At 46.0% G+C, this 24680-nt stretch overlaps 1 protein-coding gene across 4 annotated transcripts; it reads left to right on the forward strand.

Moving 5' to 3' along the window:
* Positions 1-2373: 2373 nt before the first annotated feature.
* KIF3A (kinesin family member 3A) lies at positions 2374-24680 on the forward strand. 4 transcript variants are annotated; one of them, XM_039701426.1, is made up of 19 exons: positions 2374-2685; positions 3320-3464; positions 3746-3830; positions 4305-4410; positions 5158-5297; positions 5963-6160; positions 6534-6708; positions 7706-7795; positions 9390-9461; positions 11323-11331; positions 12911-13067; positions 13857-14037; positions 14308-14418; positions 15174-15299; positions 15937-15990; positions 16141-16209; positions 16417-16541; positions 17063-17142; positions 22652-24680. In XM_039701426.1, exons 1-18 carry the CDS (start codon positions 2508-2510, stop codon positions 17109-17111), a joined length of 2070 nt encoding a protein of 689 aa, XP_039557360.1. In that variant the 5' UTR covers positions 2374-2507; the 3' UTR covers positions 17112-17142; positions 22652-24680. The 4 variants fall into 4 exon arrangements, with proteins under 4 accessions (XP_039557360.1, XP_039557361.1, XP_039557359.1 ...); XM_039701427.1 differs by lacking the exon at positions 22652-24680 and adding an exon at positions 18265-20154; XM_039701425.1 differs by lacking the exon at positions 22652-24680 and having other exon boundaries at positions 17063-20154.

Raw genomic sequence — 24680 nt, forward strand, 5'->3', positions numbered from 1 at the left:
CAAAGCCACGCTCAGCTTTCCCCTCAGATCCTGCACCCCTTTGTTTTCCTCCTGCAGCATTTTCTGTGGGAAGCTGGTTCCAATATTTTATGTTAAACGTTCCTCAGCTTTGCGTGCCTACACTTGACTCTCTGCTGTCTCACCAGCCCCTTGGGCTATACATTTTCTGGTGCTAAATTGTTAGTCCCTGAATCTGTGCGTGCAGCACAGCTCTGACTAACACCGCGGCAGCGTGTGAAGAGCAAGGAGGCTTGGCTGAATGGCTGGTGCTGAGGTTCCTGACTCACCTGGGCTGGGGAATGGCCCTGTCCTGTCATTACCGGTGTGCCCGGCCCTGGGACACCCAGTCAGTCTGCTGGGCTCCCATCTGCCAGGTGCACAGCAGCTCTGTCCACATTCCTGCTGCTGCTTACACCCCTCTGGCAAAATGCAGCACGACCGAGGCACAGCCCTTGGTTTGTGTCCGTGCCTGGTGCTCGCTGCCGGGGATCCCGGGTCCCAGATCCACAGCAAAGGCAGGGAGGGGAGCAGTGGGACTGCAGCAAGGCTCTGTGACCTGCCAACAGGACTTGGGTGTGCAGGAAGAGCTGGGGGAAGCGAGACAAGTGTGATTCAGGGCATCGGGTACTGGGGAAGCTATTCCCGGACCTCTCCTGTTCAGTAAAATTGACCCTTAAGGACATAGATTATGAAAGGACAAAGATATTGAAATAATTTAATCTAATTCATTTAAGTAACTGACACGTGGACAGTGTGATGTTGAAATGCTGGGAGTAGGAGAGGAGCAGGTGAGGCTGAGGAGGATCCCAGCAGTATGCTGTGAAACTTTACACTAAATGACAAATAACTTGGGAATGTGCTTCATTAGTGCAGGACTAACTGATTTATGTGCCACTTGGACTGTATTGCTTGTTTATATTTAAGTTATTCTGCAGTCCCTCTATTTCACCAGCAATTCAAAACGTTACATTCAGGAAAAGAAGGAGATGGACATTCTTTCTTGTGTGGAGAACGGGTTGGGGCTTGCAGCCCTGTCAGAGACCCAGAGCCCCTTTAGACCCCCGGGAGCCATTCCAGAGCAGTGGAGCCTTGGCAGAGCTCTTCCAGAGCTCTGGAGCACTGTCAAACCGCTGGAGACCCCTCAGAGCCCGGTCACCCCTCACAGCCCGTCGGAGCTGTCCGCGCTGTCAGCCCGGTCACCCCTCCCATGTGCGCGCGGGAGCCGCAGGGCGGGCGGTGCCTGTCAGGCCGAGCGGCGCGGGGGTGATGAGGGGCTGCGGGCGGCGCCGGGCCCCGCAGAGGCGGCGGTGCCTTGGCAGCGGGGAGTGGCGGTCCGGCCGCCCCGGAGGGTCCCGACCGATGTCCTGGGGGCTCGTGGTGACGCCGAGTCCCGCTCCTGGTTTTGGCTGGCGCCTCGTGTGCCGTCCCTCCCCCGCCCAGGTGCGGCTGAGCCGCTCTCGGCGTTCAGCAGCACGGCAAAAGCCGCTGCTGAGGCCTGGGAGGGATCGGGGCAGGGGCCAGCTGGAGGGAGAGGCGCTTGGGAAGGGTTTGTTTCGGCTTGACATGCAGCGTAGCTGCTCTAGGAGCAGTTAGACGCTGAGCTGCAGCACCTCTAGCCCACGGGGGTGTCTCTTAACTGATTCATCAGCCGTGCTTCAAAATTTGTTTTGGTAACTACATGAAAGAAAATGAATGTGAGGTTTTATAATGCAACATTCAGGTATTCTAAAGTACTAAACTTAAGCATGTATACTGAGTGTTGTAATTAAAATGAATTCCCTTCAGCCAGCACTCCCTGGCATCTGATTGTGTGCTCTGTGAGGTTTGAGAGTGTATAGTCAGTGTTACTGAAGAAGAATGTCATAGCTGCACCGAATTCCAGCAAACTTTTTGCAGGTTGCAAGGTGAAATTGTCTCTTGAAAAAACTCTTGTGAATGTGAAATGCTCAAGGTTTACTCGTTCATGGTTTACTCGGTTTCCATGTTGGCCAACTGAAGAAGATCCCATTGCCTGAATAAGTGTGTTGTTCTCTCAGCTTTAATTAAAAACCGGTCCTGGTTTTCAGTCCCCACGTTCATGATCCTCTGGAGACGTAGCTGCCCAAGCTGATTCAGCAGTGTTTGTGCTTAGACACACAGTGGTTTTATAGTGGGAGATGGCAGGGCTAGATTGGCTATTAGGAAGAAATTCTTCCCTGTGAGGGTGGTGAGGTCATGGTATGGGTTGTCCAGAGCAGCTGTGCTTGTCTCATCCCTGGAAGTGTTCAGAGCAACCTGCTCCAGTGGAAGGTGTTTCTGTCCAAGGCAGGGGTGGAACTGGGTTTCTTGCACCCCAAACCTTTCTGTGGTTCTGTGTTAACACTAGTGTTACAGCCTGTGCATTTTTGTTTAAATAATTACAGATTAACAGGCCTGAGAAGCCGGACAAGCCGGAAAGCTGTGACAATGTCAAGGTGGTTGTTCGCTGCCGGCCTCTCAATGACCGGGAGAAAGCCACGGGCTACAAGATGGCAGTGAACGTGGATGAGATGAGGGGAACTATAACTGTCCATAAAACAGACTCATCCAATGAGCCTCCTAAGACATTCACATTTGACACAGTGTTTGGACCAGAGAGTAAACAGCTGGATGTCTATAATTTAACAGCAAGACCTATTATAGATTCTGTCCTAGAGGGATACAATGGTAAGTCCCTTGTTGTAAGGGAAGGATCTTATCCTCTCTCCTGTTTTTTGCTTTGATAAAATTCCTGCTGATCTTGTTTAAGGGAGTTTCACCTTCTGAGGGCTGCAGCCTCAAATAATTTCTGTTGTGGCCTCTAACTTAAAATAGCCTGAAGGCACTTGCTGTTCTGAGTGCTCCGTGGTTGTACCCAGTGCTGTCTTTAAGAGTGTAGATGGGTAATGAAGGAGACTCCTTTGAGGTCAGCTAGCTGCATGTTGTTATCCTTTATCTTCTCTTTGCAAAAGATAGGCACTTATGTCATTATCAGTGGCTCTTCACTGTGGGGTTTCAGTACCCAGTGGAACTGAAGTGTACTAGCATCTCATGCTTTAGTCACTCTGCAATTTTAAAACAAGCTGACTTTTTATTAGATATCTTGCAGGCTGGATTAAGCAGCAGATAGGTCGTGTTTGCCCAGCATTTCTGTTACTCCAGCGTTGTATTCCAGTAGCTACTGGAGTGGGTGGAAAATTTTAACTCCATGAAAACAGAGGTGTTTGGTGCTATCAGACTAAGAAGGGATGAAGTAAAACTGCAGTTTGAGTTTAGAGAAGACTCAACTTCCTAAAGTTTGTTCTTTTTTCTTATCCTTCAGGTACTATTTTTGCATATGGGCAGACTGGAACAGGCAAAACCTTCACCATGGAAGGGGTCCGAGCAGTTCCTGAGCTCAGAGGCATCATTCCCAATTCCTTTGCCCATATATTTGGTCACATTGCCAAGGCAGAGGGGGATACAAGGTAAATGTCTTCCCTTGACTGCTTCTGGTTTTGGTTTTGGTTTGGTTTTTTTTTTTTGTTTTTTTGTTTTTTTAATGTGAGTCCACGTGTAGCAGGAGCCTGACCTTGACAATGACAACAGAAAGGTACTTCTCCCAGGGTGAAAGGTTCCTGCTTAGGTAGTTCTTGAGGGGCAGCAGGACTGTATTGGTATTTCAGTGTTTTCTTTGCACTCTGTGTCTCTGTTTGTGGGACTTCAGCAAATGTTTTGCTAAGTGAACTACCCAGCTGTTCATCTGCAGGTTTTTAGTTCGTGTCTCTTACCTGGAAATTTACAATGAGGAAGTGCGGGACCTGCTGGGAAAGGACCAGACACAGAGGTTAGAGGTGAGCCTCCTCTCCTGAATGTGGTGTTTCTTTTGAATCAGAGCAATATTCTGTTTTAAAGCTCAGAGAAGCACTTGCAGGGAAGTGGGAGGTTGGGCCCCTTAGCAGTCCTCTTTCCTTTGCTATGCAATAGCTGGATGTCACTGCTGGCTTCTTTAAATTTCTTCCACTTGGTCAGTTGCACAGATTGGCTGGTCCACCTGAGGCAGTTTCATACCTGCAGTTCTACCCCAAAGGCCCCTCAGCAGTCCTGCGAATTGGAGACTGGCATTTAAAATTATGTCTTTACAGAGGGAAAACTGTAGCATATTGTCATGCATGAGCCTTTATTCCTTATCGGCTCTGATTCTAAGTGGAGTGTTTTATGTGCAAGCCAGAAAATGGAGGAGTAAACCACTGTACTGTTACAGTATCACTGGAATTGCTGTGGGGGAATCTCCTAGGGATGCTCAGTCTGAACTGTTTCTCTCTTAGGTGAAAGAGAGACCGGATGTGGGAGTTTATATCAAAGACCTTTCCGCTTATGTTGTAAACAATGCAGATGATATGGACAGAATCATGACTCTGGGCCACAAGAACCGTACGTAGCCTTGCTGTGGGCAGGTTTATAGCTCAGACAGAGTAAAGGTCTGGTTGCCAGACCACAGTAGAAGCTCCTAGTCCTGTTGCTGGGAAGAGTGTTTGGCTGAACAGAACAAAAGAGTATCTCCTCCCAAGCCCCTTTTGTGCAGGGCCAGGTAAAGAAGACTGTGCTTGCCACATCAGCCAGTGCCAGTGGGGATCAGCAAAGGGAGGATGCAATGAGGGCAGTCAGTGTTGTCAGAACTGCTTGTGTGTCTCTTGGTCCTTTTTCCACTTCAGTTCTGATCAGGATGAACATCAGCCCTGGGAGTGGGAGGTAATTTATGTTCTGGAAGGCTTCTTAGTTAAGCTCAGATTATTTAATGACTTAAATTTCTGATTCCTGTTCCCCTTGGCATGGATTGCTGTGTTCTTATTTCCCAAAATACATCTGTTTTCAGGGATCTGCTGTGAACACCTTAAGCTATTGATCTTTAAACAGATGAGGACAGTTGCTGGTCTTGGGAGTTTGTGGTTGGCTTAGAGCTATAGCAGGCTGCAGGATCTTCTGCTAGTCCAGGTTGGAAGTGTACTGCAGCTTCAGTGCCCAAGAACAGACTTTGCTGCTCAGTCTGAGCATCCCTCTGCCATCTTCTGGAATACAGGGTGGGGTAAAGAGGTGGGAATGAGTCTCCTCTGAGAGCAGGAAGTTAGAAGAAGATGTGATTAACTCTGAAGACATCACTGCTTTTTTCTCTACTAAAAGGTTCTGTTGGTGCCACAAACATGAACGAGCACAGCTCTCGCTCGCACGCCATCTTCACTATCACCATCGAGTGCAGCGAGAAGGGCGTCGATGGCAACATGCACGTGCGCATGGGCAAGCTGCACCTCGTTGATCTTGCTGTGAGTAGCACCAGCCAGGTCTTTGGCAAGACATTGGTTTGGGTTGTTGAGGATTTTCCAGAGGGTTGTGACCATGTTGTTCGTCACTTGCAGGTTCCTTCCCTCAGTGTCACACTTTGAACCAATGTAATTGTGCTGGTAAAACATGGCTTTAGCCCGAGATTTACACAGAGGTACCTTTCCTTGGGGAAGATGCAGAAAAACTGAGACTAACGACATTCAGCTTATTTACATGCATTTTAACTTATTTACATGGTGTGTGCATAGGATGCTCTATGAAACTCTACAATAATTGCAGTGTTGCTGTTTGCTCTTTCTCTGCTGATAGGAAGGGCTGTAGATGGCAGTTGGCAGCTCCAGCTGGGGTGCCTTTTAACTGCTGACTGACTTCCCATAATGTTTTTGTTCCTGGGGAGGAGAATCTCCATTTTCCGAGCTGCATTGCTTTAAGCAATCCAGAATTTGCTGGCACTGAAAGCTTTTGTTTAAGACTTGTCTGACTTGTCTCTTTAACAATGTCTGAGATACTTAGCCAGGTTCTCTAATAATGGATGAAGTGGTTAGTAACATGGCTGCCAGCAAAATTTCACAGGTAGCTGATTCTGTTTGGAGGGGAGATGTATTAGAGGATCTGTTTTACCTCCTGCTTCCTGTTCCCTTTGCAGGGTTCTGAAAGACAGACAAAAACTGGAGCCACAGGGCAGAGACTGAAGGAAGCCACTAAGATCAACCTGTCCCTCTCCACACTGGGCAATGTTATCTCTGCACTGGTGGATGGCAAGAGCACCCACGTGCCCTACCGTAACTCCAAACTCACACGGCTGCTGCAGGACTCCCTGGGGGGCAACTCCAAAACCATGATGGTAAGCTAAGAGATGCCCTTTCCAGTTCCAGCTATTGGGCTGCATTTTTGCAGGGGATAGCATGGTGATTTGAACAGCCTGGCATTTACCTCAGTAATCCTAAGCTGTTTGCAGCTTAGAGAACCTTCTGTGTGTGTCTCTTTCTATCTTTTCTCTCCCTCTGTATAGATGAGGTTCTAAACACAGCACACACATGCATGAGATCAAACAAAAGCTATGCTTGGGTAGCCAAATGTGGCTTCAGTGTAGAAGCAGCAGGAAAGCTTGTGAAAGAGTAGCAGTGTGAGACTGTCAGAGCTGGGGTTGCATTGTGCAGTGCCTTGTGCTGGGCTCTCACACTGTCCTGCAGTAACTTGGTCTCCATGCGTTACAGTGTGCAAACATCGGACCAGCAGACTACAACTATGATGAGACCATCAGCACTCTCAGGTATGCAAACAGAGCCAAGAACATAAAGAACAAGGCCAGGATTAATGAGGATCCCAAGGATGCTATGCTCCGCCAGTTCCAAAAAGAAATTGAAGAGCTTAAGAAAAAACTGGAAGAAGGTGAGACTCTCCTTCCCCCTTGTGTTCCTCTCTGCACCATGCTTGTTCTGTTTGAATGACAACATTCTTTGCTACTTGAATATGTATCACATGAGGTTGGCTGCTGGTGCAGGTCGGTCTTCTGGTTTTGTTTGCCCTTCTGGGTGCCAGGGGAGGTGTCTAAGGCTGCTCGTGGGGGTCCAGCTTTCCCACTAGGTGGCACTTGGCACTAGGGCGAGTGGTGTCCTCCGGGCTGGAATCAGTGTGCCCAGGTTTTACTGGGTTTCCCTAGCTTGCACAGCTGACATGGTATAGGGAAATAAACTGAACTGTAACAACAGATCACACTTCTTCTCTGACTGGGGAGGAGGGATGCATTTATCAGCAGGAAAATTGTACCAAATTTGTGGAGCTGGAGCTGGCTTTCTAAACACTGTAGAGCAACAAGAAACCTCGTTAAGCCATGTAACTTCACAGACTCATGTCTCTTATTAGTCCATCAATATGGAGTGACCCTGCTAGAGGGATGCTTGCTAAATAGTGACCAGATGTCGCAGCATCTCTCTCCAGAGATACTCACAGAACAGCTGTAGCAGTAACTCCAGCATGACTTGCTGTTTGCTGTCTGCCCCATTCAGGAGAAGCAGGAAGTGGTCATTAATGCTTCTTTTTCTTTCCTCTGAGATGGAAGTGGGAGGTGGAAGAGAAGGTATGGTAGAATCCTGCTAGGGAAACTTCATAGCTTCAGCTGTGCAAAGATGCTCTATTTTCCATAAAAAGTAGCTCTTGAGCTTTAATACATACACACTGAAATCAAGCATTCAGTTGCTTATCTTGATTGTCCTTAAGTTTCCTGAGCCATGGCAAGCTGTCTGCTTGTGCAACAGTTAAGGACTTCTGCAAGTACTCATAAGCTGATGTCTGGCACTGCTGTGTTTGGATGAATGCTGCTGTCAGAATAACAAGCTGATATGAGGTGAAGGAAAGCTTCTGATAAAAGCACACTCTTTTCTTCTAGGGGAAGAGATCTCTGGTTCTGAAACCAGCGATTCTGAAGAGGAGGATGAAGATGGGGAGATCGGAGAGGAGAAGCGGAAGAAACGGCGGGGTAAGGCAGTAGAGATCCCTGCCAGTGCCACCAGTCTCCTCTTACCCACAAGCTGGTGTAGGAAGTGTAGCCAGAGCCAGGCAGGGCCAAGAGGAGTTGTAGAGATGCCCTGTGCCGCTGCAATTATCATGCCTGTCCTAGAAACGAAGCCCTTTGGTGCCGTCTGTGCAGATGGACAGCTCCAGGCCTGTGTAGTACCTGCTTCCACTTGGGTAGCTGTGCTTGTCTGACATCATCCTTTGTGGTGGCTCCCGGGGTGCCGCAGGGTGGCTGCGTATGGCTTGTGGTGGTGTGGAACTTCCCCTGCTTACGGAGGTGGGAGGAAGAAAACACCAAAGATCATTTGTAGGCAGTGTGGTTTTTATAGCCATGGGTATGATTGGAGGGGAATTTTGGCTGTGACTTAGGCAAAGGATTCATCTGTCTTACAGATCTTCAGTTACTGACTCTTCTGGTGTCCTATTTTATAGAGGGAAAACTTGACCTTTGGGGGTGTCTTTGTGTTAACTGAAAAGCTTAATGGGAGCTGCACTTGCTTTTTTTGGGGAGCAGTGTGAAAATCCCATGGTGGAGTTTCCTTTGTCCCATATAAGTGTTAAACTGCTGTGTATAATCTAAACTCCAGGGAATGTTGCTGAACCTGGAACTGCAGGTCACTGTGTACCATGGGACGCTGTGGCTTCTTGGGAGCTTGCTCTTCTCCTAGCACCCTGCTGATAATTCACATGGATAGTAGAGAAAGTGCCCAAGCCTAGTGCTACATCCCAATTTGCATCTTCTCTCCTAAACTTATTTTGACATTCAAACTGCCTTCCTGTCCTGAAGCACCCACATCTGTTGGAAGAAATTCCTGTTTAAAGCATTCATGCTTTTAGGTGTACTCTTTTCATTTTGGTGTCTGTCCAAGTAGTCATAAATTATTTTTGCCATGCCTTTGGTGATAGTTGTAACAAGTTCATTTTTCACCTTTTGGTTATTTCTAGAAGTGAAAAGCTTGACCACTGTCTCCAAATGTCCTGCCCAAATCTCCTCCCAAGAGGAGACCACCTTCAAAGTGCTGCTTGGAAGGAGCAGAGGGTGAATAACTGACTTACTCAACTCCCAGACAAGTTACTCTAGTTAAGTTCCCTAAGGGAGCTGCTTCACAGGGCTACACACTGACTGTCCCTGTGTAAGCTGATTCTGCCTTCCAGAGTGAGAAGTGCACATTGCCATGTGTGTAAGACTGGAAAGGATTCATGGTCACTGAATCCTCTGCTATGGCAGATATCCACAGCCTTCTCCACTATGATCTGGTGTTCTCTGCTGTTGTTGCTTGAAATGGAAGCTGCCTTGGCATGTTGTTTTAAGCTGTAGTCCGATTAAGATGGGTTTTAACTGAAATGTCTTTCTGAGCATGCAGTTTTGTGCTGGGAAATGGTGGCTTTGCAAGCTGAGTCTGGGAGGGATCCTAGCAAGTGCTTCCTGATGGGAACTTGTGCTTTTTTGATCTAGGTTGCTGGCTCTTCTGGGTTTCTTTCCTTTAGAACTAACTTCCCATCTGCATGTTTCTTCCTCTCTGGGTTTTTCTGTGGGACGCATTTCTGTTTTCCAGGCAGTAGCAGCAGCAGTAGTTCAGACTCCACATGCTCTGTCATAGAGAAACCTCTGGATAAGTCCTTCACTAGTGAGTGGGAGCTCTTAAGTCCTTTAAGCTTTGGCCTTTCCATAATCTGCACACTCCATTTTGCAATGTTGCACTCTTCCCTGCTTTGTCTGTTGGAAAGATAAACCTCAGGCTGTAACTCTGCTAAAGCATGCCTTTCCTTTGCTGCTTCCATGCTTGAAACAGTTATTCAATGTGCACATTGTTAGCCAGATACATGAAAGAATAGGAAACAATGCAGTAGTCTGCTTGAGCAAGATTTAAAGGTAATTGAGAAATAATAGGTTAAAAAAATTCAGTTTGCAGCTTGTGTTAAATGCGCCTTTTAAGATACAGGGGAAACAACTGAGCTAAATTTCTAATGGGAATTGCTACAATATGAATTCATAAAAAGGACTGCTAGAAATGTATTCTATATTATATTGGACTCTGCCTTCTCAAAATTAGTATTGGAGAACAGTCAAACAGCATGAGGTTTATACTAGCAAAGAAAATATGGCAGTGCTTGGTCAATTGGCTTTATTTTTGTGGATACTTTAAAAAATATCCTTGGTGGTTGGGGTTTAAGTGCCCCACAATACTGAGTTCTTGATCTCTGTGGGACTTAGTTCAGAGGAGGAGGAGATCCAGATTTTGTTCTAGCAGTAAGGAAAGTCTGGGCTGCTCCTGGGCAGAGAGGTCACTGTGCCTGTAAAAACCTACAGTCAGTGAGGACTGAGGAAACAAATCACATCTTGGGACTTGGCTTGTGGGGACTTCACCTGGTGTTGTTTTTATCCTGGACAGAAGCACTCCACTCTTCTCCCTGTGTGGAGAGACCCTGGAAAGTATTGCTGTGTAGTTCATCACCTTTACACTAGTGATATTAGTGGAAAGCCTCAGCTCAGAGAATGGTGGTAGCAGGGTTAGAGGGAACACAACCCAGGGGAGACCTTTGGTGGATCATGACTGTAGTCTGGGAATTCCAATTGCTTCAATCCTGCTCCTTTAAAGCTTGCTTGGAATCTGTTTTATTTGGATGAGGACAGTTAATAGCAAACTGCTGATGTGTCAACAGGTGAATGAGTCCATCTCCTGCAGGTTTGGAGACAGCTCTGTAAGGGGAAGTTGTGCTGGGCTTTTGGCAGTTGGGATAAGCATAGCTTTTTGTAGTTTGGGATATTAACTGTCCTCTAGTGTGGCCCTTCTGCATGTGGTGTCTTTCATTATCCCTTTCCTATCCTCCCTTTTTTGTTGCACTTGCTTGAATAACCAAAAGTGGCTCTATACCTCTATGGAAGCACCAGTTACTGCAAATTAACCTACTAATCCCGTGTGTGATTAAATGGAGGAATCTTGTGTTGAGACTCCCTGTGTGCAACTGTCTTGTATCTTGCAAAGAATTGGCTTGGAAATCTTGTTAAAACTTAGAACATGTATTCTGGATGCTAATATTTTACAGGTAATATAACAGAATTGGCTCTCTTGAGTGTGGGGAGCATTAAGTTTGTTAATTGAAGGAGAAATCCACCCTCTTTAACTGTTTCTTAGGTCATGATCCTTGCAGCTGGCTCCTAATGTTGTGTTTAGATCCAGCATTGCACTGAATGGGCAGAAGAATGCAAGAGTGAGCTGAAGATTGTCCTGGATTTGCAAAACACTCTGAAGCACAGACACATTCTCTGCTTTAGCATAACATGCATTAGTGTTTGCTTTAATAGAGGGGTTCTTAGTTATGATTCTCATATTTTCTACCCTAGAAACATGAATATAAAATTTGTTTTTTGTTCTGGTGCTGATGATCTTTGTCCAAAATGATCAAAGCAATAACATTTTCTCTCCTCCTCTTTTTATGTGTTTGCTGCCTCTCTGCGATTTGCTTTCTACTTCCTCTTAATGCAAGATCAAGCAGGTTGGTGTAATTGATTTTCACCTCCTTACATTTGCAAAGCTTGTAAAGGGATCTTACAACTTGCTTCACTTCACCTTTTTCTCCTAAACTGAGAATATGTAGGTCTGTGTCCTAATAGTAAGAAGCCTTTATCTAGCTTATCTCATATGATGAGCTCTGTATAGCACTTCCAGAAAGCTTCTTACTCAAAGACTAATTAGTGAGAGGTTTTTGCACCACAAGCCCAGAAAGAAGTGCTCATTATCTGATTCTGAAGTGTGGCAGATTGTGATGAAGATGTTTGCTGTACTGGTGAAGTCCTTGCCTTGCAACAAAAGTAATTAAAGCTGTTGTGCACATGAAGAACTATGTATGCAGATGTGAAAATGTGTTCATGCATGTTTACATATGCAGTACACTTTGCTGGAGTGTTTATGTATATAATGTATATATTATTATAAAGAAAATACATCTATATAAATGAAGCTGAATATCTTGAAGACTGGAGGAGGAGAAGCCTTTTACTGAACAGCTTCCTTGAGTGTGTTCTGACTGTGTGCATTATGTCCCTGGGAAAACAGTCAGATGGCAGTCAGTGGCTCCTGTTAGTTTCAAGTGCAGCTGGATTCTACAGGGTGCGTTTTTTTCATGTCTGGAAAAGCAAAACAGAAAATTGTGGATTCAGTTGTGATTAAATGGATATTTAGGAGTTGTAGATTTGAGGAAATTAATTCTTATACCACATAACCCCCCAGGATCTCCATGGTCACCTGCCTTGGACACTCCTGGGATTGCAATGAAAGCTGGCTCAAGACTTGCAGAGTCTGGCTTTCTAGAGCAGCAGCCTCACACTTTGTTTCAAATTTGGAGTGTTTGGGACCAAATCTTGAGGTCAGTGGGTTCATTGAGTTGCTCTGGCCACTGCCTTGGTAGCCCCACAAGACCTGGAGTGCTGCTCTGGTAGTTCTGCTGTAAAGACACAGCTGATTAAGCCAGAGCCAACCTTGATACCTTCAAATCTGTGGGTAGTCACTGTTACATAGAGCAATTACCATCAAGAAGTTTCTTTAGTTGCCTGGTTTTCATAGGGCTGTTCTGATTTTCTCTTATTTCCGTAGTAGTTTCTTAAAAATACCTACATGCCCACAGAACAGTTAAGCTTGTAAGGAGGGCAGTGAATGAATGGAATGGTAGAGATGCTAATCTGAAATTTGAGTATGTAACTCTTGGTAGCTGAGCTCTTGTAGCTGTAGGTCAAGGCAGTCTTGTATTTTCCTTCCTGTGGCCTGATCTGTATTGTTAGAACATCAGGGTTTCCAGATTGGGCTTCTCTACAAGCAGTGATCCTTCTCCAGTGTTGTTTGTATGTTTTGTATTTTGGGGGCATTAGGTTCCAGTGATAGTTACACAGCACTGCTGTTCAGTAGGAGCTGATGTTAAAATGGGATTTGAAGGACTGAGTTTTGCCCATTTTGAGGCTGATACCTAATGAAATTTTTGTTAATTCCAAGTATTGAATCTGAACTTGGAAAAAATGCTGTGATACAGAGGTTGTTTTACTTTTCAGTGAACTAACTTATTTTCCCCATATCTCTCAAAGGCAAAAAGAAAGTTTCCCCTGATAAGATGGTAGAGATGCAAGCAAAGATTGAAGAGGAGAGAAAAGCTCTTGAAACTAAGCTTGATATGGAAGAAGAAGAAAGAAATAAAGCCAGAGCTGAACTGGAGAAGAGAGAAAAAGACTTGCTCAAAGCTCAGTGAGTACCATGCTCTGAGCAGGTTGTTCCTTCCTTAATCATACAAATATCTGGAGATGCATGGTAAGGTGCCTGTCAAACTTTGTACCAAGTGAACATCACCCCTTGCTATTGTCAGGGTGAAAGAGGGGCTATTCTGCTTTGAGAGCATGGAGTATATGGGAAAGACAAACTTTTATCCTTTTGCCATTTCTTTTCTTAACTTTACTAGTTGTGCAGGATAGCCTAGAAACATAAATTAATCTCCCAAGAGCTGTGAGGGGCAGCAGAACTGTTCTGTAACAGGCCAGGTTTCCTGCAGCAGCACAGTCACAAGGGTGTAAGGGTGCTCTATTCTGAAGCCAGAAAGCTGCTAAGGTCACACTACCCTATGCAAATAGACTGCTCCAGCAGCAGCCAGCATTCCTGGTTTGCACTTCAGCAGCTGCCTTGACTCTCCTCTATTTCAGCAGCTGCCTCTGGGCATTGCTGTGCTGGCAGGGCCCTTTTGGGCAGAGGGTGCCTTGAGTAGCTGGTGATGTCACTGTGAGCTTGCAGCCCCTCACAGAGGTGACTTACAGTGGGAGGCACTTCTTTGCTGACCTGGTTTTGCTTGAGAGAAAGTGGTGGGAGTGGGAGCTTGGGGAATTTGTTGCTTTCACTTGCACTGCCTCACCCCCACTTAAGCCCTCAGCAGCAGGACAAGTTTTTCCAGCCCTGTGAGTGCTGTCTGGGCTACAAAACCAAGCTGGACCTGATGCCTGCTGAGCATGGTAGGAGAGGAAGTCTCACACCTACCTGTCTGTCTAGGCAAGAGCACCAGTCCCTGCTGGAGAAACTCTCTGCATTAGAGAAGAAGGTGATTGTGGGAGGAGTGGACTTGCTGGCAAAAGCAGAGGAGCAGGAGAAGCTTTTAGAAGAATCAAACATGGAACTGGAGGAACGAAGGAAGAGAGCAGAGCAGCTTCGCAAGGAGCTCGAGGAGAAGGAGGTGGGGTTATCTGCTGTGGCTGTCTGCAAACAGCAATGGCAGGGCACACCAGGTTATGTTACCCTGCTCTGGAAGCACTGCAGGAGCCACCCCTCCACAGGTCACTTACTAACTGAGCAGCCCCTGCAGGTCTGAGCCAGCCTGGCTCAGCCAGGGCTCTGTGCTCTTGGCAAATGCTTTGGTTGTTTGAGTAGATTTTCCTCTTGTTTGTGCTGTTGCAGAGAATTTCTGTGATTGTTAATGTGTGTCTGTGCTAAATGTTGTCCACAGCAAGAACGCTTGGACATTGAGGAGAAGTACACCAACCTCCAGGAGGAAGCACAGGGGAAAACCAAAAAACTGAAGAAAGTTTGGACCATGCTTATGGCTGCAAAGTCAGAGGTTAGTAGCTAAAGCCAGTGATCCTGGGAGGCACTAGAGGTGGGAGGGGTAAGCCATCAGCTTTGTAATGCTGGAAAATGTGCTGTATATTTAGAAATGTCTTTCTGTACTGTCAGTTTCACTCACATAATTCAAAAATACTAAGAGTACTTTTGGGGCTTTAGAACAGTGTGTTGCAGAGCTTTTCCCCAGGCCAGGCTGAGATGGGTTATGTGTGAGACCCTAAGATATCAAGAACTTCAAGGAAAACCACTGGTTATTTCTGAAATAAAATGCAAGATGCTTGTTGGCAGCCCCATGTCCCACTTTGCTGCAGCCCAAAGGCTTCTCTGCTCTGAGCTGCCTGTCCTTTAGGACTGATGCCCTTGTTACCTCATCCTCAGTCACTGGATCAGTGTATCTGTGGCTGGTAGCTGGAGTTTCTGTTTCATAAAAAATGCATTTGGTCCTTGGGATCAGAGATTTTCCTTGAAACCTTGCCAGTGATGCAACTTGTCTCATGCTCTTCATCTAGACTTAGCTGAATTAGCTTGGATTGGCAGAAGGCCGGTTTTGGGTTTATGAAACTGAGAACTTAATGTTGTTTTCAGGCATCTCTGAGCTGAAATGTTTCAGATGATTTATTGTTCAGAGATATTCTGGTACTAATAACCAGAGTTTGCTTTTGTTTTCCAAAAACCTCATACAGACAGAAGAGGCTGCTGCCATGTCTTAAGATAAGTCTGATGCCTCTCAAATGCCTGTTTTGTTTTCAGATGGCAGATCTACAGCAAGAGCATCAGAGAGAGATTGAAGGGTTGCTGGAAAACATTCGGCAGCTGAGCAGGGAGCTTCGTCTTCAGATTCTCATCATAGACAACTTCATTCCTCAGGACTACCAGGTGAAGGCAAAGCACCTGAGCCTGAGGCAGGAGTTGTGTTGTGGCAATTTCAGTTCTCTTGCAGCATATTTTCCTAAAGGCTTATAAAAATAAGAAAACCACATTGACCACATAGTTAACTGTTATATTCACTGTGTGCCCATGCAGTGGGTCTATTCAAAATCTTTTTTTTCCATTAGCTTGAAGTTGTGCTTGCTAATGTCTGATATTAACACAAAGACTGGATTTTTAAATCTTTGACAGTCTTTGTGACTCCAGTGTACAGAAAATTCACAATGAGCTTAGATATAATGCACACTATTTAATGGGAAAAGGGAAATTCTTTTTATAGTTTTCATTTTTTCCATTTTACAGTGCTTACTGCTGTCTTGATGGTATTGGCATAATGGAAACCCCATGCTTTAGGGGGGTCTCCAGTACATACAGTTTGGGAGTGGTATTTTTCTCTTCTGTAGACTTCAGAAGAGAAATGGGGGATTTTTTTGCACAGGACGTAGCTGTCCTGATAGGAACAACTTCTAAGGAATCAAGATTGTTCTTAAGCAGCTTGTCCAGGCCTTAGGATGTATGTTCTGGGAAGTGCACCTGGAGGGTAGATTGTGCACATCTGACACTTACTGTCCTGCCTTCTTTGTAGGAAATGATTGAGAACTACGTTCACTGGAACGAAGACATAGGAGAGTGGCAGCTGGTAAGAATGGCTGCCTGGCTTGTGTACAAGCTAATGTTAGTATGAGCTTCTGAGGGGTTTAACTAAGCCCAGGAAGAAACTGGTGAAGCTATAGTTAGTTTGCTATGCACAGTAGACTTTACTAACAAGCTTTTTTTTTTGTGCTTATAGAAATGTGTTGCATATACAGGAAACAATATGAGGAAGCAGACACCTGTCCTGGATAAAAAAGAGAAAGATGTGAGTGACTGTTGGATTGATGTATTGAACTGTACAGACCCAAGTCCTGCCTTAGATTGCCACTCTGTATTTAGATCCAAACTGTCCAATCTCAGTTTTCTTTTCTTTTGAAGATGTGAGTCTTTGACTATCATGAAAGCACCATTGATGAGTGTATAAAATTATTCTCATGACTTTGTCTTATGAGACTTTCTGGTGTTTTTCTAGCCCTTTGAAGTGGACCTTTCCCATGTTTACTTAGCCTACACTGAAGAAAGCTTGAGGCAATCTCTGATGAAGCTGGAGAGGCCGAGGACTTCAAAAGGAAGATCCAGGCCCAAGACGGGTAGAAGGTGAAGAACTCTGGGGTATTTATATGCAATGAGGGATTTACCCAAGGGAAGGCTGAAGTTTGTATATGCAAACTTACCACAAGTCTTCAAACATTTGCCTAATGAGAAGGCAAAGGACAAAATTTTTGCATGGTATAGTTCAGTGTTGCCAGATGTGACAGAACCAAGTCTCTTTACTGCACTAGATCTTGTCCAGAAAGACTTGTCTAGGGATTTTCTGGTGGTTTTTTTGCTGCATTCTCCTCTTCCAGCTCCTTGCTTTATTTTGCTGCATTTGGTGGTGCAGTTTAACCCAATCTGGCACATTGCCAGTGCAAACACTGGTACCAGTAGAGAGGAGAGGGCTGTTGGAGGAGATTTCAGCATATGCTTTCTTGTGCTTTTTGTTTGGTTGGTTTTGCTTATGGAGAAGTCCTGTCATGTAGTTTTGACTTAAATGTGGCTGGTCCCTGTCTTTTCTAGACAGCATAATGATGTCTGTGTGGTGTTGTTTTTCCCTTTCCTTTCTGCTCTCCAAACAGAAAACGTTCGGCCAAGCCAGGAGCTGTCATTGATTCCCTGCTGCAGTAGTGTCACCTGGTCAGAATTCCTGTAAAAATCAGTGAGTGTATAAGGTTTGGCCAGAATATGGAATTCAAGAGATGGCACAGTTTGACATGGCTATAATTTTTTTATTTAAAAAAAAAAAGTATTTTTCCTTAGTTGCCTGTATGTTATATTAACATAATATTAAACTGGTATGTATGATTGATGGTTGTGAAATTCCATGTATTAAATGTGTTGTGCAGGGAAACTTGTTGGTAATCTTTGTTGAAATGTTTGGAAGATAGGATTCTAGATGTGTGTTTAAGTGCTAGATGTGTTAGTTCAAAACAGTTAATGAAATCCTGAAATTAAGGCTGGTAATTCTGACTTATGCCCTGCTTTGCACATAACTGGCAGCTTTCACTGTTGTCCTCTGTTGCACTGATCTGTGTTTGAATGTAGTTGCTGCAAACCTTTAAGAGCATCAAATCTTTTTATTTAATATTCCTCACTGTGGCTGTTAACACACTGTGTTATGTGTTGAATACACAGTCCTTTTCCCTTTTTGCTGTCTTGCTGTACAGAGAAAGTAGCTGGGTAGGAAAAACATGAACCACAAAAGTCTTGAGATTTCTGAAAAGGGACCATGGGTGTCTAATAGTTCTTTAATTTTAATTGGTTTGTTTGTGATCTGCTGGCACTGTGGAGAATGAGACCTTGGATATTAAGGCAGAAGAGAGCTTTTTTCCTTCTTTTAAGGTTATGTTACTTTGGCAGCTTTTTATGCTTCAGGGCTGGTGTTTTTGTGTGAGTAGTTCTGTAATCCAAACAGCCGAGAGGATTTAAGGAGGATGCTGAAACACCAGGACTTGGTGTCAGCCATGGGGCTGTGAGCACTGTGGCTCTGTTTCCTCATCCCTGGCTACAAGGCACTGGGCCCTGCTCTACACTGAGGATAAATTTGACTCTCCTTTAGTAAAACAAAAAGAATTGTCCAGTTTTCCCAGAACAATATCCCCTGACATAGCTGGTGCTGTGTTCCTGTGTATACTGTGTGCATCTCTGGCTATGCTCTAAAAGGAAACATTTTTTGGTCTCTGATGATAACCATTTATTTGTGATGGCTACTTTTTTATATATAAATATTTATGCTGCTAATAGACACATATCACTTTAATATGTTGCTTTTGTGTCACAGAGAAAATGCATCTCCTTCGGCCTGTGTGTGTTCTATAACTCATCACACCAGCTGTGGGTGTCCCAGCAGCTCTTGTGCAGGGTGGAGGGATGAGCTGTGACCTCATCTTAGAGTTCCCTGGAGGATTAAAAGCTGTGATTACTCACAGGGGAAGTGGAGTCCTTCAGTGTGACAGAAAACAAGACAGCTCCTCAGGTGTCTTGAGTCCTTGCTAGTAGCCATATCTGCTTTTACAGAATGTTCCTGTAAATTACCTAAAGACATTAAATTCCTTTTCTTTCTGTCATTATGGTTATCTGGAGGTACCTTGGGGTCTGTGACAGGATCTGTAATAGTTAAAACTGGTCTTGTAAGGACATATTTTGCTCTGAAGGATATATTCAGTGCTATTCTAAACAAGCTGTAAGCTTTTTCCTGGTGTTTTTAATGGCTTTTTGTCAGGATCATGTCCTGGAAGAACATGCTGCCCTCTCTATTGTGGGGAGTGTCACCTGAATTCATACTACATACAGATACAAACACTAGCATTTGTTTTTTCTCGCCTAGCATTTAGGGGTAAATACTCAAAACTTCTTAAATTGAAGCTGTAGTTGGTTTTGCTTGTGAAGAGCTGACCTTATCTTACATGTGCTTGAATAGAGTTGGATTATCTCATTACATACATACTTCTCATCAAAATATCCAGACTGAAAATGGCTTAAATGCTGCTTAAAGTCTTCCAGTTCTGAGTCCAAGCAGATAGATGCATAGCTGTGGCCTGTACTACTTCTCAGAACCAGGGATAACTTCTCTTTCCTTTTTGTGTTGTATCTTGTGCTAACATTTATTGAATGATCTGGTTTTGCAGGAGTTAAACCAGAACTGTGCTTTCAGAAAGACCATTGAAAATCCTTTTACCTGACAGGTATCAGTCACTCCAAGATACTGCTGTGAACCATGGTACTCCATTTAAAATATTGAAACACTTAAAATGCTTCAAATGTAAAGGCATGTGATTTACAATTAACGTAACAGTCCTGCTGCTGAAAACTTCAGTACTCTGCATGTTTAAGTGAGCCTTGGAGCAGGGGTAAATAGTAAGTAATTACTTGCACACATTTAATTGGCAAATTGGAGAAACTGGTTATCTCCTGTCACAGGGGCTTGGAGGACAAATTATTTGCTCTGTAAGAGGATTTTAAATAAAGTGGAACACTCTCCTGGTCACGTGCCCTGTCAGCTGGGCTCACCTGTTAAGTGGTGTATTTTGTTGAAGTTCTGGGAAGTTTCTTGTAAAACCAGGGAGCTTGGCTTGTGGATTTACCACATGGGCCCTCTATAGCCCTGCCCATCTGTGAATGTCTACTGGGCCCATAATGTGTTTTAATAAGGACAAGATTTGATTTTTATGGACTTCTAAGAGCTTAATACAGCCTTTCTTGTTGTGGGTCAGTATGTGCTCTGTGGTAGTTATCAAAACTCATCTTACATGACATACACTCTGTGTGCTCATCTTTGCATTTGCTAACAGAAGATTCTCCTCATTCCAGAACATTGACTTAACAATGAGATTTTTGTTTAATGTTGCATAAATTAATTATTTAATATTTAACTTATTCCTAATCCTTTAAGAGGAGGGGAAATGGTCCTTAGTGCCTTTTACTGACTACGCTGTCTGCACATGTCCAGCTTTCACCTTTCTCCACAGTTCTGCTTAGCCAGGCCTGCATAGAGGGAAAAACTGCTAGTCTGTATAATTTGTCTTTCTGTTTGTTTTTTTTTGTTTTTTTTTAAACTCTGTTTATTTCTGACTATATCTTGTTTTGTTAAAATTAATTCATTATACTGTATATATCAATATTGTGTCCCTGGAGCATGTCCATACCATTAAATAAAAATCCTGATTCCTAATTCCACCTTGTATGCATGTTCTCCAAATAACATTGTACACAGCATATCTTTTTAACTCAGTTGTGTCAGGACTGGGTGAGGAAGGGTTGGGTGAGGTGCTTCTGTAGCTCTGAGCTGCACAGCATGCTGGGGAAATGTTTGGGATGTGTTAAATCCTTATTGCCCAGCCCCAGGCCGTGGGCAGCAAGACCTGGTGGAAGATGGTGTGAATGTACCTGCAGTAGCTGAGTGTTCAGCTCTGTTGGCTGCATGAGCTGTGCTGCTTGGCAGTGCCTGTGGGCCCCAGCTCAGCCCCAGGGACCAGGTTTTCCATGGTCTGCAGGCTCTGCAGTCCCCAGGGTGCTGCATGAGCCAGGCCCTGCACAGCCCCAGCCTCTCCTGGGCCACAAAGGGCTGTGCCATGGGGAGAGGTACCAAAGGGTATGTCAGTAAAGTGACCTGGCTGCTCCCTTTGCAGCTCCAGCACGTGCTTTTGAGTTCCCAGCTTTCAGGAGCATGCCCCATGTGGCCTGGCTTCTCCTTGGGCTTTTCTTTCTGTTCACACCTGTGTTCCTCATGTTAACATGAGCTTAATGCCATAGCAGGACAAATTGTTTGCCCCTTCCTAGCCACACTACCCTTGTTCCATCAACTTGGAACTCTCTTAACTGTTGCCTTGTGTAATGTCCTATGCAGTGCCAGCACCTTTAGTCCAAAAATACATTTATTTAAAGAATTATTATACATAATCTTTGAAAAATAGGGTTATAGTTTAAAAAACCAAAGTGTGTTTTTTCACTGCTGGTTCTTATACTCTTCTTGGAGGACGTGGTGTAATTCCTTGAGGAAGTTCTTCAGTGAGGTGGTGCTGCCTGCTGCCACAGGACAGGGCTTCTGGAATGGGAAACAGGGGCTGTTAAAAAGCTTCTGGGGTGGGATTGGCTTCTGCAGCTTGGGTTGGGCTGCTGACAGCAGTGGGAGTGTAAAAAAAAAAAAAAAAGTGACCACGGGAGAAGCCTGAAGGCTGTGGGCAGTGCAAGAACTGTGCCTCACCTTGTGCCTTGCCAGGCTGAGCAAGTTGTCACAAATGCCCCCGAGGTACCTGTGGCAGCTCTGGCCCTCCCGAGCAATTGTGGCAGCTTTGCATAAGATCTCTGTCTTGTTACCTCTCTGGGGAAAGACACATGGATCTTTTAAAAACTCTTTTGTATAGTCATGGCTTATTAGCAGCAGATTAAAACACTACAAATAATAAACTTCTATCCTAAAGGATAGGTGAAAATTGTGGTTTGAGATGCCAAAGCCTCCCTGAAGCTTCCCAGCTCTGTCTGTGCACCCCTGGCACTGGTCCCATCCCTGTCCTGGTGAGGAGGAATCCACCCCAGCAGAGGCTCTGGCAGTGGGGCACAGCACTGGGCACCCCTGTGCTGGGCACCAAGCTCCTGCTGCAGGTGGGGATGTGGCACCCTGGGAAGCTGCTCCCTGCAAGAGAAGCTGCTTTGAGCAGACAGGGAGGCTACAGGAACAGCAAAAGCACCTGAGAAGAGTTTGCCTTCGTTAGGGGCTTTGAGAAGCCCTACAGCAGAGACACGTGGAAGATGAGCAGTGCTGGTGGCAATAAAATAAAGATTTGCTTTCTTCCCCGGGGCTGCTCCCAGTGCTGCCTGCTCTGTCTCAGCTTTCACAGCATCCTCAAACAAGTGACCAGTCTGTCCCTGTGAGCAGGGGCAGCAGTGAGTGTGGGGCTGTGCAGCACCTCGGGCATCTCCTCTCACTGCAGGGCTGCAGGAGGGTGTGGGGGTCCCCTGGGGGCTGCTGAGCCCCAGCCCCCAGTGAAGGCCACTGCACCCTCGGGTGCCACCAGGCGTGGCATGAGGTGAGGGCATGGGCTTTCTGTGAAAACAGGAACTCAGGGGCTGGGGAGCGTGGCTTAGGCAGCAGTTTTCAGAGCAGAAAGAGGCCTTGTTATCTGCCATTAAATCTTGTGCTGACTGCAGAGCCTTCCCCAGATAAGGGGCTAAAGAGGGATACCCAGCTCTCAGGATGCTGTGCAATAGGTGTGTGTGGGTGTCTGAGCTGGTGACAGCTCTCCAGGGCAAAGGGAGCTGTTCCTCTCTCTGAAGAGCTGAAACCTCTGTTTGCTGCCCAAGCACAGGTGCCCATCCCTGCCCTTGCTCTGGGCTCTCCCTGTCCCCAGGGTGGCCAGAAGCCACCAATGCTGCTTTGGCTGGAGGTGGAGATGGCTGTGGGAAGGTGAGGGCACCTGTGCAGGGCACTGGGAGTGGTGAGAACCAGCTGGGCAGCCCAACGTTTGTGCTGGGAGCTCACAGTGGGCTCCTGCTCCTCCACAGCACCACACCAGGACAGGCAGGATCCCAGGCTTCCCACCTGCCTCCCACCTCCCTGTGCTCTCCTCTGGCCCCCAGCACCCTTCCAGCACCCATCAGGGCTATATGGTTGGGTTTTTTTCCTTACCTTTTGATCTGCAAAAATATTTATCACATTCATCTTGTAACAGGAAACCTTTATGAAGACACAAAAGAGAGGAGCAATCAGGCTCCAGACAGCACAGATCCATCCTGACGTGCATTCACAGACACATCCACCCGCCCCCAGGCCCCAGGAACCTTGTGAACCCTGTGCTCATCACCTTCCTCTGGCTCAGCATCGCTCCCTCCGAGCCTGGTGAAACAACCTGTTCCTCCCATCCGTGAGTGAAGCACCAACCAGCCCTACCTCCTTCTGCTGCAGCCAGTCCAGCAGCCCCATGGTCTCCTCCAGCGTCTTGCTCCGGAGTGTGTGTGGAGATGGAAGAACCACGTCAGCCAGGCAGGCTGACAGCACCAGGAGGGCCAGCAGGACCTGGACCAGGGGACTCATGGCCTGCTTGGGCTGGACCCCTTCAGCTCTTACTCTCTGGATTGTTTGGTGACCTGTAACTGTGTGCGCTTTTCTGGAGGAAGCACCTCAATTTATTACTGTAAAATTGCTGAACCAGAAGGAAAAACTTATTTTTCCCTTATAGGCACTTTCCAAAGTTGCTCCCGATTAGGAGAGCAACAGCTCTTTTTTGTGCAAGTCAAAATTTTCTTCTGATCTTGCATTATGAAATTTCCACTGTAAGGTGAGAATGGCAGGAGTCAGGTCACATACAGTATATAAGCCTGGCTTGGGGATTCTCCATTTCTCCATATCTCAAATGTTTCTCTACAAGGTGAATTGGAAGTGGTTAAACTGGGTGGCCCACTGCTCTGACACACTCCAACAGCAACACTTTTCTTTTTATCTTCCTTTGAGTATCCTGCAAGTTCCTCTATCGTGTTTCATTTGAATATCTCCAGATCACGCAAAGCATCCTTCATCTGCACACTGATTTCCGTCCCTGGGTTTCTTAACCTGGGGAGGAACAGAAAGAATGGCAGAGCTGTGTGGGGACAAACCTGGGCAGGAGCAGGGCATCGGCCTGGGGGGTTTGTGGAGATCTGGGGACCCTCCTGACCAAAGAGGATCCCCCAAGCAGCGTGGCATCCTGCAGGCTGTGTGCAGGGGAGTGGTGTGGGAATCAGGGTCCTGCTGTCAATGCTGGGAAACTGGGGCTTGGTGGCCCTGTTGCAGAGTTTCAGGGAGCTGGAGGCTGCCCTGTCCATCTGCCCTGCCTGGGGAGCAGCAGCCTGAGTTTTCAGACAATGGGCTCTGCCAGCCCCACCAGCCGGGGCTGCCACAGGAAATGGCACCGAGAAACGCTGAGCTGGGAAACTTTGGAGTTTTGTAATAACTAATAGGGATTTTTCTAACTCAAACAGCAACTTGCCACCAGATAACAACTTGTGAGCACTTGATGAATCCGGGAGTGGCCAGACTGAGAGTAATTTTGTTTGTCTGGTTCCAAGATGCCCCGGATGAAGTTAGGTGAAGTCCCTGGCACAGAAAGGCCCTTGTGAGGGATTTGCCAGTGGAGAGCTGTGCTGTGCTGTGGAGGGCAGACAAGGGAGCGTGCTCTGGCTGTGTGACTGCATCCACGGCCTCCAGGGATGGTGGGTCCTCACAGCACACACAGAGCTGTCCCGCTGGTCTGGGAGGAGTGGTGGTGATGGAAGGATCCCTGCCTCAAAGTGATGCTGCAGAAGGTGATGGAGGCAGTAACCCCATCCTGCAGACACAGGGATTCCCCAGTGATCATGGTGAAAAGCTCTAAAGCTGGAATCAGTGAAGAAAAAATGCTCAAATCACAGAAAAAGTTAACCTTTGCTCTACCCAGGCTGAATCATTGTGGAAAACTGCATTGTTCTGTGATGAGAAAGTCGCCAGTTGTGTTGGGTTTGCATGGCAAGGTTTTGATAGTGGGGAGCTGCAGGGCTGGGTTCTGTGAGAAGCTGCTGGAAGATTTCCCAATGCCTGATGGAGCCAACTCCAGTTGCTCCAAGAGGGACGTGCTGCTGGGCAAGGCCCTTTGGCAACAATGGCAGTGCCCTGGGGAAAATCCCTGCACAGCTGCAGCTGGGAGAGAAAGGAGAGAAAATCAGGAGCAAATTAAGCCTGGGAGGAGG

This window comes from Passer montanus, unplaced genomic scaffold, assembly GCF_014805655.1.
Source record: "Passer montanus isolate IOZ18808 unplaced genomic scaffold, ASM1480565v1 scaffold15, whole genome shotgun sequence".
In the NCBI taxonomy this organism is placed as follows: domain Eukaryota; kingdom Metazoa; phylum Chordata; class Aves; order Passeriformes; family Passeridae; genus Passer; species Passer montanus.

Bases quoted from the DNA above. Each gene is read 5' to 3' on its own strand.
- KIF3A (XM_039701426.1), top strand. From the start codon at position 2,508: ATGGCAGTGAACGTGGATGAGATGAGGGGAACTATAACTGTCCATAAA. The intron at 2,686-3,319 runs GTAAGTCCCTTG...CTTATCCTTCAG, and splicing joins TGTCCTAGAGGGATACAATG to GTACTATTTTTGCATATGGG. The intron at 15,991-16,140 runs GTAAGAATGGCT...TTGTGCTTATAG, and splicing joins ACATAGGAGAGTGGCAGCTG to AAATGTGTTGCATATACAGG.